The sequence below is a fragment of the Mangifera indica genome, chromosome 9, assembly GCF_011075055.1.
Source record: "Mangifera indica cultivar Alphonso chromosome 9, CATAS_Mindica_2.1, whole genome shotgun sequence".
Classification (NCBI taxonomy): domain Eukaryota; kingdom Viridiplantae; phylum Streptophyta; class Magnoliopsida; order Sapindales; family Anacardiaceae; genus Mangifera; species Mangifera indica.
In genome coordinates this window covers 1953167-1967971 of record NC_058145.1, presented here as the reverse complement: position 1 = coordinate 1967971, position 14805 = coordinate 1953167, and the positions used below count along the sequence as shown (strand labels likewise).

The 14805-nt window shown below is 32.9% G+C and overlaps 1 protein-coding gene and 1 pseudogene across 3 annotated transcripts; both read left to right on the top strand.

Annotated features, from left to right (window-relative positions):
* Positions 1-2773: 2773 nt before the first annotated feature.
* Positions 2774-9132, top strand: LOC123225089 (homeobox-leucine zipper protein ANTHOCYANINLESS 2-like). 3 transcript variants are annotated; one of them, XM_044648949.1, is made up of 9 exons: positions 2774-2872; positions 4109-4332; positions 4435-4552; positions 4648-5319; positions 5431-5532; positions 5612-5824; positions 7699-7873; positions 7957-8324; positions 8424-9132. In XM_044648949.1, the coding sequence occupies exons 2-9, from the start codon at positions 4118-4120 to the stop codon at positions 8751-8753; spliced, it is 2193 nt and encodes a 730-aa protein (XP_044504884.1). In that variant the 5' UTR covers positions 2774-2872; positions 4109-4117; the 3' UTR covers positions 8754-9132. The 3 variants fall into 3 exon arrangements, with proteins under 3 accessions (XP_044504884.1, XP_044504883.1, XP_044504885.1); XM_044648948.1 differs by lacking the exon at positions 2774-2872 and adding an exon at positions 3153-4018; XM_044648950.1 differs by lacking the exon at positions 2774-2872 and adding an exon at positions 3154-3961.
* A 605-nt stretch (positions 9133-9737) lies between these two features.
* Positions 9738-11316, top strand: LOC123225657 (annotated as a pseudogene).
* The last annotated feature ends 3489 nt before the right edge of the window (positions 11317-14805 follow it).

Below are 14805 nucleotides of genomic sequence, written 5' to 3'. Positions count from 1 at the left end.
GAAAGGTAGAATTTCAAATGAATCATACCAATTCCAACAATTGTTGGTGACTATTTTAACCTTTTATTTTATTTTTAATAATTGTTAATCTTAAATTTGATATAAACAAGAGGTAAACATATGTTTTATAAATTTTTTTATCTTTTCAGTTTGTGTATTTAAAATATTAACGAATTTTACTAATAGAATCAGATGAAATATGAGAGTGTTGGTGTTGGAAATAATTAAACATGTCAGGATCAAATTCTATGAATTTTATAAACAAGGATTTGAGTACTTGAAGTAATTTTCGATGAAACTTCTTCATATACAATACAAGGTATCGACGTTAATTTGTCCACGTACTGATTTTCATTTGGGAGACAAGATCTATGCATTTGTTTTGTTGGAGAGGAGAGAGGAGAGGAGCTTTTTTCTGAAAAATAACGTATATTTTTTATAGGAAAGCAGTTTGGATAATTTATATATGTCCAACTACCTCTTCTAATTGCCCTTGACAGTTATATTAAACTGGATCAGATTGATCCATCATAGATGAACCCGGATCTAATAGTTAGTTTTTAAAATTCGACGATGGAAGGTCCCATTAGAAAAATAAAAAAAAAAGGGAGGGGATACTTATTAAAATGATACCAAAATTCATGTCATGCTTTGTATAGACTATGCAAATATTATAAGTCTGATATGAAATCAATGCCAATCAGTAAGTTACTTTGGATAATTTATATTATGTAATTAATTAGCTTCATAACTCATATGATCACCTTAAATTCTTAATGAATAGTTAAAATTGTAAATTATTTACTTGTATTTATAATTCTAAAAATAAAGCTCAAATGACTATTTTTCACTCATAGTCCAATGAAACAACATATTCTAATTATTTAAGTTTTAAAAAATCAAATTTTCATCCGTCATCTATTTTTGTTAATAAATCTATTTTGGTTTTCTAAAAAATGATTATTTTGTTTTTTTTAATTATAAAATTGTTATTACCACTTAATATAAATATCAAATTATTGATATATTCTTATGTGTTTATAAATTTATCACTTAAATCAGAGATATATTTAATTCGATTCAAACCATAAAATTAAATCGAATCACTTAAAAATTATAATTTAATTTATAAAATAATTTAATTTAAATTAAAAAATTTTAAATTAATTTTTAATTTAAATTATGGTTTTGATAATTTTTAAATCGAATTAACCGTAAACCTTCCATCCTTATGCATACATGTATTGCTGGCGGAGGAGCATTTTAACTTTATTCTTTGTAACTTTTGTTTTCTTATCGCTAAGGTTACCAATAAATAACATGTAAATTATATTGTAACCTTAATTTTTTAAAAAATTACAGGGAGCCCCTGGTACCGACTTGCCATAAAACAGTATTCATATTAGTCTCTATAGTAATTATGATGCCAAAAAAAAGATGATATTGTTAAGATTTTAAGAAACTTCCATATACGCACCAGAAATTCCAAACCAAAACAGGAAAAGATACGCGCCGGATACGCGCCAAATAAACTTTGTGAAAGTGAATTAACCCATATTTTCAATTTCTCTTTTAGATTATTTGCCCTCAACACATCTTTTGTTAGAAGTCACAATGCTCATAACTATGTTGATTGAATTGTTGGGGATTAAAATGAAAAAAAAGGAAACTAGTGTACTCCAAAGTACGCTTATCCAAGCTGATTCGATTCGATTTAACTTAGCTTAAATTTGTTTAATTCAAATTTGAACCAAACTCGAATAGAAAGATTTGATTTGTTTTTTTAATACTAATCGAACTAGAGTTAAGAGTTGTTCAGCTCGAATCAATAATTCAAATTTATGGTTCAATTTGGCTTAAATCAACTCGAATTTAATAGTTTAAATAGACAGTTTAAATTTATGACTCAGTTTGGTTTGAATTCATGACTCCAATTAGAAAATTTAATATTATTTAAGTAAAACGATTTTATTTTGTAAATACATCACGAACTTGAACCATAAATTCAAACTATACATTTGAATATCAATTCGAACTATTAATTCAAATCAAACCAAACTATAAATTCAAACCATTGATTCGAATTACAAAATCGATCTAAACTCGAATCAAATTGAGTTAAGTCATTTTTCATCTGAATTAAACTTGAACCGAACTTAATTTTGATTTGATGAATTCAAGTCAAACTCAAATAGAATTATTTTCTATTTGAATCAAATTCAAGCCAAGGAGTGTTAGACTTAAACTGATTCGAATCCACCCCTACCGCAAAGTAATATTTTTTGTGTGCTTGTATTTTTTAAAAGAAGACCTCATATTTTATTACATGTAACATGTACAATGTAATGGTTGAACACGTGCGAGGAATGCACGAAATTAGGATTCAAGAGTCAACTCACAAACTTCAAATTACCTTTTTAACCCTGATTTCCTTTGAAGAAAATTTATTTGTGAAATTGTTTCTGAAAAATAATAAAAATGATTCTTTTCATGTTAAATATAATTTTAGTAGTTTAATTTATGAAATTGTTTCTAAAAAATAAAATAAATTACCAAAAATAAGTAGAGTTCTATTATTGTACTTTTTGGCAATAACATCAGAGCATAACAAACTCAAATTATAAGGAAACAACACGCGCCATTACTAGCGTGGGCGGACATCACGAACCTTGTCCTAGCCAGCTTAGGACAGAAAGTGGACCCCACACATACAAAATTATTTTTATTTCTCTCTATAAATACATTTCAGTAAAAACCCAAAAAAAAGAAAAAGAAAAATCATATAGTTCTTTGGATGGTGCATGCGGGGGAGATTTAGAAGAAGAAGAAGAACGCCATTGAAGAAGAACTGAGATCATTTTCATTGCCGAAGGTTTATTTTTTATTTTTCCAGTTTTAAGAAACAAGAACCCATTTGATATTTGAAGTCCGCTTCAGAAAAAAACCATATTTTTATTTAAGTTTTTATTTGTTTATATTTTCATCACTCACATTTATTGATGATAATAATATTATATTTTCTGTCCCTTACTCTTCTGTACAGTGAGAGAAGATCTTAAATCTGTTTCGTGTGTATCTAAATCTGTGTACCGTATATAGAGAAAGGAAAGACTTTTGCTTTCTTCTGTCGAGATTTTAAACGTACAGCTTTTTCTCCGTACTGGTTTTGGTTTCCTTTGATTGTTACTATCCAACTTTCTTTCTTCTCTCCATTCTCCTCTAAAGGGAAAGTGAAAGTGAGAGTAGGAGAGAGAAAGAGAGGGGAGAGGTCAACTGGGTCTGTTTTTGCTGATTTGGCTGGTGTTTTTCTCTTTTAAAAGTCTTAAAGTGCACAGTGTGAATGGGAGAAAGAGAGAGAGTGACGGAGAAGTTTCAACTTTTCGTTTGTTTGTTTGGTTTGCTTTTTCCATGCGTCTTTTTTAAGCCCTTTTCGTCTGCTCCTTTTTGGGTTTTATTTTTTAATCAAAACTGATTCGGTTGATGGAAGATTAGGGTTTTTTCTTATTCAGTGTTTAAAAGTTTTTTTTATCTCTTACTGGGTTGAGAAAGAGATGTATGAGCTGTGAATTGAAAAAAGGCTATTTCTTGACAAGTCTCCTCATACTTTTCTCTGTGTCTGAAACTGATTTTCAAGAGTCGGATAGAGTTTTCTAGAGTGAGACTGTGTTCAGTTGTGCATGGGCGTTGACAATGAGACAGTTTTTTCACTTTTCGCTGTTAAAAAAAAAACAAAATCCATATGGAGTTTTATTCTTTGCGCAATCTCGGAAGAACTTAAGGTCAAAACTTGCTACACCAAAAAGAGCAACAAAATCTAATCGTTTTTTCGTTATAATGTGAAAGTGATAGGGGCTAACTTCAAAGAACCTAGAGCAAGCAACCTTTCAGGGGGAGATAAAAAAGTTGTAATCCATCTTTTCCATTTTCATGAGTTTTGGGGATTTAATCAACAGTCCTAGAGGTAGTTTTGATGATATGGTTGCAAAGACCGTGGCTGCCATTGCTCAGTTTCTCCATTGTATGCGTGCTTTCTAAAGTTCAAATGAGGTTATTACTTGTGGGTTTTTTCTTTTAACATATCTTTTGTTTTTTTATGGGTTTGGTGCAGAAAAATAAGATGGATGGTGTTGGTGATTCGGATCTGATAGGCGAGCATTTTGACCCTAGTATACTGGGAAGGATTAGGGATGATGAATATGAGAGCAGGTCTGGAAGTGATAATATTGAAGGTGGTGGTGCCTCTGGTGAGGATCAAGAAGACAATGGAGAAGGGCCGCCAAGGAAGAAAAAGTATCACAGGCACACACCGAATCAAATACAAGAGCTTGAAGCGTATGCCTTGTTTATATTTTCTGTATATTTTGCATTCTCTTTTTGTTGGGTTAATTTTATAATTCGAATTCAAATTCGATCTCTCTTTTATTTGTGTTTCAGTTTCTTTAAGGAGTGTCCTCACCCCGATGAGAAACAACGGTTGGATCTCGGTAGGAGGCTTAACTTAGAGGCCAAGCAAATCAAGTTTTGGTTTCAGAATAGGAGAACCCAGATGAAGGTAAAATAGATGACGTTTCACTGTTTGATATTTTATTTTACCTTTTTCATCATAAGTTGATAATTATCATTATTGATTTTTTTCCCTTAAATCAGACCCAAATGGAAAGGCATGAGAATGTCATTCTTCGGCAAGAACATGATAAGCTTAGAGCTGAAAATGAAATGTTGAAGGAAGCCATGAAAAGTCCAGTATGCAACAATTGTGGTGGTGTGGCTGTGCCAGCTAATGCGTCCAATATTGAGATTCAGCAACTTAGGATTGAGAATGCTCGATTACGGGACGAATTGGGTCGGATTTGCATCTTGGCTAACAAATTCCTGGGCAGGCCTCTTACATCCTCAGCCAATACTGCCCCTCAATTCTTCAACTCTGGTTTGGATCTTAACATGGGAAGAAATGTTTTAGGTGGGATGCCAAATATTCCAGGTTCCCCGATGTTTACAGGACATGAGTTTGTTGAAGGGCCTTTTATGAAACAACCCATGGCAGGTGCGATGGGAAATGATATGCCTTATGATAGAAATGCGCTTGTTGATCTTGCATTGGCTGCTATGGATGAATTGATTAAGATGGCTCAGGCAGATAGTCCTATTTGGGTCAAAAGTGGGGACGGAGGAAGGGATGTCCTGAACCAGGAGGAGTATATGAGAACATTTTCATCTAGTTTGGGCCCCAAACCAAATGGCTTTGTGACCGACGCATCAAGGGAAACTGGTATGGTAATTGTCAATAGCGTGGCTCTTGTAGAGACTTTAATGGATGGGGTATGCTATCAAAACCCTTTAAACCATTGTATTGTTTCTATTTGTTAATATGTTGTGTTTAGCTCGAAGTGATATAGATGATTGATTGATTGATCTCTTTTCTTTTGGTAGAATCGATGGATAGAAATGTTCCCATGCATGATTTCTGGTGCCGCCACTATTGATATGATCTCCAGCGGTGTGGCTGGAACCAAAAATGGTGCTCTGCAAGTGGTTTGTTCCTACACTATCTTTTCCGTTTGTTCAGCTCTAATTTTCATGAACCTAAGGATGAAAATTTCTTTATTTGTAGATGCTTGCTGAGTTCCAAGTACTCTCACCTCTTGTTCCTGTTCGCCAAATAAAGTTTGTGCGGTTCTGCAAGCAGCATGCTGAGGGTATGTGGGCTGTGGTCGATGTGTCTATCAACACAAACCGCGATGGTCCAATTGGGGACCCATATTCGACCTGCCGAAGGCTTCCTTCTGGCTGTGTTGTGCAGGATATGCCAAATAATTATTCCAAGGTAATGGCTACTTTGAATGCTTTAGTGTTTAGGTAATTTATTTAGACCATAATCATATGATATAATTTGCTTACGCTATAAACAATTTCTTTAAGACGATTTCTCTTGCGAAAATATAGTAAGACTTTATGTAAGAATTCGAAGCTTTATTATTATTATTTTACTGAAGAAGATGCTTCCTTGATTTACATATTAGATAGTCTTCAGTGTCAACATCAAGGTTGCTTTTTGTCTATCTATTTACATATTTTATATTCTTAGAGATGAGTGAATCAAGGGTAATCGATTTTGAAATGAGCATAAATCTACAGGTGTTCTTGCATTCTGAATGTACTATTTGCATAATCTTATATGAAATTACCTTTGGAATTCTCAAATCTTTTGTGAATATTTTATGTAGTTGATCCTTCTATTCCTATCTTGTCTTTTGAAATTAAGCTTTCTTTATTGCCACCGATACTTAATGATTTGGATGCAGTCATTATGTTGTAACTCTTTTAACCTTATTCTTAGGTGTGGTTGAGTTGAGCCGGCGGAGGTTTAAATCCATGTTCAACTCGAACAAACCAAGTTAGAGCTCTGAACTCAAGCTGGAGCTCTGGCTTGGCTAGATTTCAAGGATTCTCCAATGACATTGTTTATCCCTCTAATGATATTATTCATTAGCTTGAATCCACCCTAACCTACGTTGTGTGGTTCTTCATTTATTTTTAAGTGTCACCCTTTTTATACATCTTAAAATTGTTTAAAATATTCTTTTCAAATCTTAAAAATGACTCTACTTTATATCTTGTTAACCTGAACTCCCTGATTTTTTACTTCACTTTGGTTCCCTTCCATGGAATAATATTTTGTAAAATATTTTAAGAGAATGCTTCTATTTCACTATTGTGTGCATCAATAGTTCTCTTCTATCTTGCTAGCATGGAACTTTGATACTTTGCATTTTGTCCCTTTCTTAGACCTTAGTGTAGCAATACTAATTTACAAGAGTAATTCTAGTGCACCTAGTTTTCAGTATCCAATTGGATACTCAGATGATGTATCATCATGTGATTAAGTGTTATCATGTCTTTGATTTAAAATCATTTAATCATATGATAACACGTTATTTGGATGCCAACAATATAATTTTATTGAATCTACAATGGTGTTGGTTTTATGTGATTGTTAAGTTAAAACTCTTTAATAAGTAGCACAAATTTGATTCAAGTTTTGTAGTTAGTTTTATATTCTTCCATTCATGTTTCTCATGGTTGTGTTGGTGCTTTCGGTTGTTCATACTTTTTGCTTACCCAAACTGATGTGGTAGCATCACCCAATCACATGCTACCACATCAGTTTGTATGAATAAGTTAATTAGAAATGTTTGTATATGTAGTTTTGTTTATTAAAAAGATTAGTTATTCTCAAATTCATATGAATGATGCTGTGGTGACCTTTCAATTTGCATGATTGCATTGTAGGTGATATATAGGAAAAGGAGGAGGCAGAAATAGAGGTAGAGAAAAATATGAACAAGATCGAAACTAGGGAGACCCTAAACCCTAAAAAACCTAAACTTTAAGTCTTAAAACCTAAATCCTAAAGGTTGGAAGGAAACATTCAATTAGCGGTTTCCCTTCTTTATCTTATAATATATATATATATATATATATATATATGTCCTCCAGCTTTTAAGCATAAAACCTAGTTATAGTGGCGAAATTCAACACAAGATGGAAATTCGAACTTGGTTTTAAGTACATTGAAAGAAAACCGAAACTCACAATAGTGTTATGCTAAGTATCCTAAGGTAGGTTGGTTGGATGTTTCTTCTTTTATTGTTTATTTTAAACAAAATGGTGGCTTGAGCTTGTTATGCGGTGATGTAGGTTACTTGGATCGAGCATATTGAATATGATGAGAGTAACATTCACACTCTATGCCGGCCATTGCTTTCTTCTGGCATGGGCTTTGGTGCACAAAGGTGGCTTGCGACCCTACAAAGGCAATGTGAGGGCGTTGCAATTCTCACATCGCATACCTTACCTGGCCAAGATCATTCAGGTCCATTTTAAGGCTAAGCCATTTTCGATTATCCAGCAACTGTGGTAAATTTCAGTTTTCTCATATATACCAATGTTCCACAGTGATAAGTTCAACTGGAAGGAAGAGCATACTGAAGCTGGCGCATCGCATGACATATAACTTTTGTTCTGGAATTTGTGCTTCAAGTGTACGCCGCTGGGACAGGCTTCGTGTTGGAAATGTCGGTGAGGACGTGAGGGTATTGACCCGGAAAAATATCAATGATCCTGGTGAGCCACCTGGTGTTGTGTTGTGTGCTGCCACTTCTATTTGGATTCCGGTTACCAGGCAGAGATTGTTCGATTTTATGCGCGATGAGCGAATCAGGAGTGAGTGGGACATTTTATCCACTGGAGGGCCAATGCAAGAGATGGTCCATATTGCCAGGGGTCTGGGACCTGGCAACTGCATTTCTCTCCTTCGTTCTAGCGTGAGTAAACAGTTATCACATTACTCTATTTGAATTCGATTAAACCTTTTTCTCGTCTCGCTCTGATGACATTTTTTTTTTTCAAATTTGGCTTTTCAGTCTGTGACTGCTAATGACAGCATGCTGATACTGCAAGAGACATGGAACGATGCCTCAGGCTCACTTATAGTGTATGCACCAGTTGACGTGCAATCAATGGGCACGGTGATGAACGGTGGGGATTCTGCAGGCGTCGCCCTGCTGCCATCGGGATTTGCCATTCTTCCGGACGGTCGATCTGGAACTGGCGGATCTCTACTTACAGTCGGTTTTCAGATTCTGGTGAACAGCCTTCCAACTGCCAAACTCACAGTAGAGTCAGTCGAGACAGTTAACAATCTAATCTCCTGCACAATTCAAAAGATCAGAGCTGCCCTACAAGAAATATAAACATCTGGGTGGAAACAGGTAACTCTTTTTTTTGTTTAACAAAATTATATCTGTTGAAAGTATAGGAAGATATAGAATGAATGAAAACTGAAAGAGCTTGAGTTTGCACAAGAGAGGGTTTTAGAGTCAAGAACGAACCGCATGTGGTGGTGGGAAAGTTTTTCCCAGACTCTGCATGGTGAGTGGTTCGGGTATTGACTCGGTGGACTAGCGAGTTGCTCAGCTCGCAATGGTGTTAGTTGATAAGTGTTACAGTGGGAAGAAGACATTTAACCTTTTGGAACTTTTTTTGGTGTTTTGTTGCGTCTGAACTTTTATCATAATGTTATCTTGAACTTTCAATAATAAAATGCATGCCCTCTCTTGTGGGTTTTTTTCATATTCACAAGTTACCGAGTTATATACATATCTTACAATACGATACGATATAAGTGAAAAACGATTTATATTTTAAAGTTTACATAAAATTATATGATATGATTGATGTCTTGTGATATGATGGATATATCGTATAATATAATACATATTATTGATATAAATTGATATACATTTTGATGAGCATCAAACCCTACCCTACGACATGCTTTAAGTATCGATGTGTGCTTACACAATCCATTATTAAACAAATAAGTATGTTTAGGGTTGGATGTGATCCAAGCAGATTCTATATTTGATTCAAATGACTCATCGAGTTATTAGAGAGTTATAAATGAATTTTTTTTTTAAATGATTTTTTTATTATTTTTTATCTATATTTGACGGCTTTTTTTATTTTTTATTGATACTTGAAATTAAGAAAATCAATTTATTTTTTATTTTTAAAATAATTTTCTATTATAAATGAAATTTGAATATTTAATTTATTTTTAATTATCGAATTAAATTTTATTTGAATATTTAGTAAATAGTGTTTGGGCTGACGGAGTCAAGCAAAGCGGCCCAATAATAAGCAATTGAATACCTCTAATATCATAAAGACACCAAATGTTTTACTCAATCCTAAGGCAGCACCGTTTAATCAAATCTACCGATTTCTCCAATCAAACATGCTCTTCCTTCTTCTCTCCGATAAATAAACAATCACTTCAAATTCATTGCAAAACCCTAAACTCAGTTCAACGAATTTTGTATTGTCGTTCAAGGCGAAAAGCTATTCTCCAAATTGAACAAGAATGACAACCTTTGAATACCCAAATAACTAATTCTGTGACCCGTTTTAGGAAGCTTCTTATGGTGTCCAATATGGGTCGGTTACGGCTTGAACATATTCGAATTGCCAGGTCTGTATTTGGGCTGCTTGAGGATTTTGAGTACTCGGTAATTCTTAAGAACCTAAAGGATTTTAGATTGTTTGATGTTGATGAAACTAGAAATAAATACTTAGAGCTTGTTGAGAGAGATAAAAGTTTAGCTGTTTATGCTTTTGAGAAGGTTAGAGAAAAAGATTATAGAGAGAAAGGTATTGATGCTGAAGATGTTAGGTTTTCATTTATTGTGAATTTTCCGCCCGGATTTAATTGCAGTGTGAACATGGTAACGTCTTCCTTATTGGGCCCCCTATGAGGATGTGTCGGGATATGACTTGAGATCACTTGAGGCACAAAAGAGAATGGAGAAGAGGGCTGTGGCAACCGTACACGAAATGCTGTAGTTGACTATGGAGAGGTTTGCACATTGTAGGTTGGCAATGAACTTGCCAAAGAAGTTCAAGGAGTTGTGCTTCGGCATCAGGGGGTATTTTATATGTCAACAAGGGGGAATCATGGGAAACTTCATACACTGTTTCTTAGAGAGGATGATAGGAAAGGAGAGTTGATAGAGCTAAATGATCTGTATTTTGCAAGGAGGAAGTTGGTGAGCTCGGTTTTGTTGAGTCCGAAGAAAAAGATGGATATGAAGTTGGTTAGCTATAGGCATTGTAGAGATGATGACAGGATAGGCCATGCTTGAAGTTATGAAGGGAGTAATATTGACAAATTTGGGTTGGCGAAAATGTTTGAGAAGTTGGAAATGGAGAGGATGTTTTGAATTCAGATTTGGGTTCTGATTTTGAGTCAGATAGCATTGATTGATGGCGATGATCATTGTGATAAAATCACTGGTGAAGAGCAGGGTGCCTGTGTAAGGGAGTGATTTGGAACTTTATATCCATTGGACACTCATGGACGTAAACATCTAAGACATCATTAAACAATCAGAATTTGTGAATTGAGAATGATGAGTGACTGGCATGGGAGATAGATTTCTAACCAAGGTTGAAGAAACACCTCATATTGGAATTCAGTTTTTGAAGAAACTTACATTTGAGAGGTAACATTCTATATAGGAAGTGCACTTCTGTAATTTTCTTCCCCAAAGTGGAGAGCTTCAACTTTGAAGTAAGGCAAACTTTTTGAGCCCTGGAGAATCAGAATTCTGGGATTACTGGTTGAGGCTTTGATACTGTTGAGTGTTATCAGAAATATTTCTAGTAAGTTCAAGCAATGAAATAGATTTTGCCTTGATGTATATACACACAATGGATTGAAGTAAATAAAGGTTTAGCGAATCCTGATGTCTTTTATGTAGTAAATTTCCTTTGTCTTCCTGAGCTATAAGCTTGTGTTATGCGGGTAGGATTTACCTCTCTATAATTGGGCCTTCGGTAGCACCAATTGTCAAGCGATAGGTTCTTGATATGCACCTAGCAGCTCAATGACTTAATGTTTTGACACAGATGTGTATAACACTCAAGCTCAACGACTTAATGCCTTGACACAAACATGTAAACCCTCGCACTCACCAATTTAATGTCTTGACATCGATGTGCAAATACTCATACTAAAAGCGTGTAGATAACTCATGTCGTCTAGATGAGTGTATCATATAGCGCAAGTACATATTTTCTGAGCAAGAGAATGTTCAAGCTAATCAATTATGATCATGTGTTTACATTAAGCAAGATATTTAAATTGTCAGAATGGGTAATTGAGTATAATTATCACCTTGTCGGCCAAAATAATTGTACCACATATAAAGTAAAGAAAAAGTATTTGTTTTGATGACACATTAAATACAAAGTAATTGAGTTGGTTAGATAATACGCATTATATTTAATGAAAAAAAGTGGTGTTGCACCTAATCTTCTGTAACATAGAACGATTTTGATGGTACATGTATTATCTTATTTGAGTAGACAAGCAAACTTCATAATATCTCTAGACACCATGTGTCCTTATGTGACGACAACATCTTCTTATTTTAAATACCAAATATATGAACTAAGGAAAGAGCAAATAAGAGGGAATTGGGGATCATTTGACTTTCACTCTTAAGATTTCTCGTTCTCATCTTCATAGCAATATAATAAATGTAGGTTTTATTTAGACAATCGAATCACCAAAAAATCTCTTTCATCTTCTTTGATTAATTTATTGTTTTTATTGCTTACACTGATACTTTCTATAATACTGAAGTCATAACTCTCATATAATATCTTTGGAGAATCAAAATATCCTCCTCCACGGGAGTTAGTATTTCTAATCTTTTTAAAGCTTCTGTGGTGAACTTAGTTGTTTATACCAGAAAGCTCAAGGGTGCATTTGTGCACTTGGTTACAAATTTCACAATCAAAGAGAACCGGTAGACTCCTAAGCCATATGCCTAAGACTGGAAATGGGTTTCCTTTGGTCTAATCAAATTCTTAGTTTATCAAAAATATGGGGGCCTTGGTCACAGGGCTTGTCCATGTTCATGGGCTACAAGCATTGCTTCTTGGCCATGAGTTTTTGGTTGGATATTTCTAAATGTTCAAAGGTGTTAGTCGGTTTAAGTTAGGTGGGGTTAACATCAAACTTGACCAAATATATAAGATTTATGTCCACATCCAAAACAAAGTTGTTCCATTGATGATTCATTTTAAACGTTGCATAGACCCAAGTTGTATCCACTAACCACTGAAAACAACACAACCCACTTTAGGCTTTATAAAATATTTCACTCTCTTCTAAATATGTTATTGCATTACTCAAAGTTGTGAACAATCACATTTAGACATATTATATGGGTATTTATCTAATTAGATACATAAAACTAGATATATATAGTTTTATTGAATCATTATTTATTTATTATAGTAGTCTCATTTTTATATTATTAATCTATCTAAGGTTAGATTTGAACTCGAACATGACTGACTCAAGTTTGACTTGAATTCATAATAGTCATTCTGAGTTTAAGCTCATTCAACTAGTTGTAGATTTTATTGAGCAGTCGTCAGTAAGATAAATAATGTCGCTAATGAGATAAATAGTATTGTCTATGAAATAAATAATATTGTTAAAAGGAGATTCAAATCAAACTCAAATTGAGCTGAATCTTTAACTTGAATTGAACTGAATATTGAGTCAAGCAAAAGTAATTTGATTTGAATTCAATCTAACTAAAGATATTGTTGAGGAGTTGTCAATGAGATAAATAATATTATTGAAAGAATATTCGAATCAAATTTAAACTAAGTTGAATCTCCAACTTGAATTGAGTGAAATCAAACTAGTTTGGTTTCATTCCAATCCTAATCATATCAAATTTGAAACAAAATATGAATTCATCCCCAAACCCCATTCCCTGTAATTGATTTTAAGTTCAAGAGTTAATAGAAGTTAAACATATTTAGTATTGCAAGTACGATGGTTTCAGGTATGAAGAGACAAGGGAAAACCGATTTTTAGGTATAATAATCGAACCATTGTCCTAAATATTTGTCAACTATATCGTTCTTGATATAATTTAATTAAGTAAAAGCAAAGAAAATAGACACTAAATAATAAGAATTTCATAAGAATCTTAGATCTTCTATTATTATATTGAAGTTTTACGCCGTAGTCTTGTTTTTTATAAAATTGGTATCAAATAAATAATATTATGTGTATCTAATTTTGAATATTTAATTAAATATTCATATGATCTGTTATTATGTTATTGAATATTATTTTATCTTTAATTTAAAATTATTAGATTATAATATTAGAAATTTTCTAATGTAAGTTAACATTAATTATATTTTCGATTTAATATGACTGGATAATTGATTAGTTCAATATCAGTTTGCAAATTGATTTAAATTATCAATAAAAATAAGCATAATACACTTAAAAATTATTATCTGGGTAGACAACATAAATATGAGTCTTGAGGTTTATTAGATTTTAATGCGGTCAATTACCTTACCATATATCGGTTAAGTCTTAATTTCAAAACTTAATATTGATACTGTATAACTTACCCTACTATGATCACGTCGAGAGGTACTCTTGACAAATAATTTTGACAACTTCACGGATTCACATTATATAGTGATCCAGATAATTCTATAACCCTAAAGAGTTTAATTTAATATTTTATAATTCATGCGTAAATCTTGTGAATTTAGGATTGTATGATTGTATTAAGTTTATGTATAATAAACTCGTAAACATATATTCAAATTGAATGCATGTAATTATATTGTATCAAATAATAGTGATGACCTGATTACATAAATAAATATTGAGTGATGTATCCATGCAGCCAAATCTATACTTGTGGACAAAGCTAATTTGTCTAAGTGTTTTAACGTATTAGAGCCTATGGCAATTTTATAACGCAACTACCATAATATAAGCTTTCAAAATTTGTTTTTATTCCTTGTCACAAACCAAACTTTGCAACTCATTATAAATAAATATAACCCTAAGTTTTTTATATGATATTATTATATCAACAAGTGACAATATTTTTCTCATTCATTAATATTTGCAATCTTCTTGTTAGAAGCAAGCTCCGAAAATTTTCTAGGCCAATCTTGCCTAAACAATATTATATATATCTATTTTAAGTATATAAATAAGTACACACTTATATCTGTTGAATGTTGTTTTATTTTTAATTCAAAATCATCCAATTATGGGATGACACATATAAGTTTGTACCAATATATACCGAAAATGAGTATATATAGTTTTATATATAGTGAAATAAATTGAATACACACTTATATCTGTTATCATATAAAATAACTTCTAGGTCAATCTTA

What these genes read in the sequence shown, in the direction of transcription:
- LOC123225089 (XM_044648948.1), top strand. Translation starts at nt 3,971, where the DNA reads ATGATATGGTTGCAAAGACCGTGGCTGCCATTGCTCAGTTTCTCCATT. An exon ending in CAAATACAAGAGCTTGAAGC is followed by an intron (nt 4,333 to 4,434) that starts GTATGCCTTGTT and finishes TTTGTGTTTCAG; the next exon opens with TTTCTTTAAGGAGTGTCCTC. An exon ending in TAGAGACTTTAATGGATGGG is followed by an intron (nt 5,320 to 5,430) that starts GTATGCTATCAA and finishes TTCTTTTGGTAG; the next exon opens with AATCGATGGATAGAAATGTT.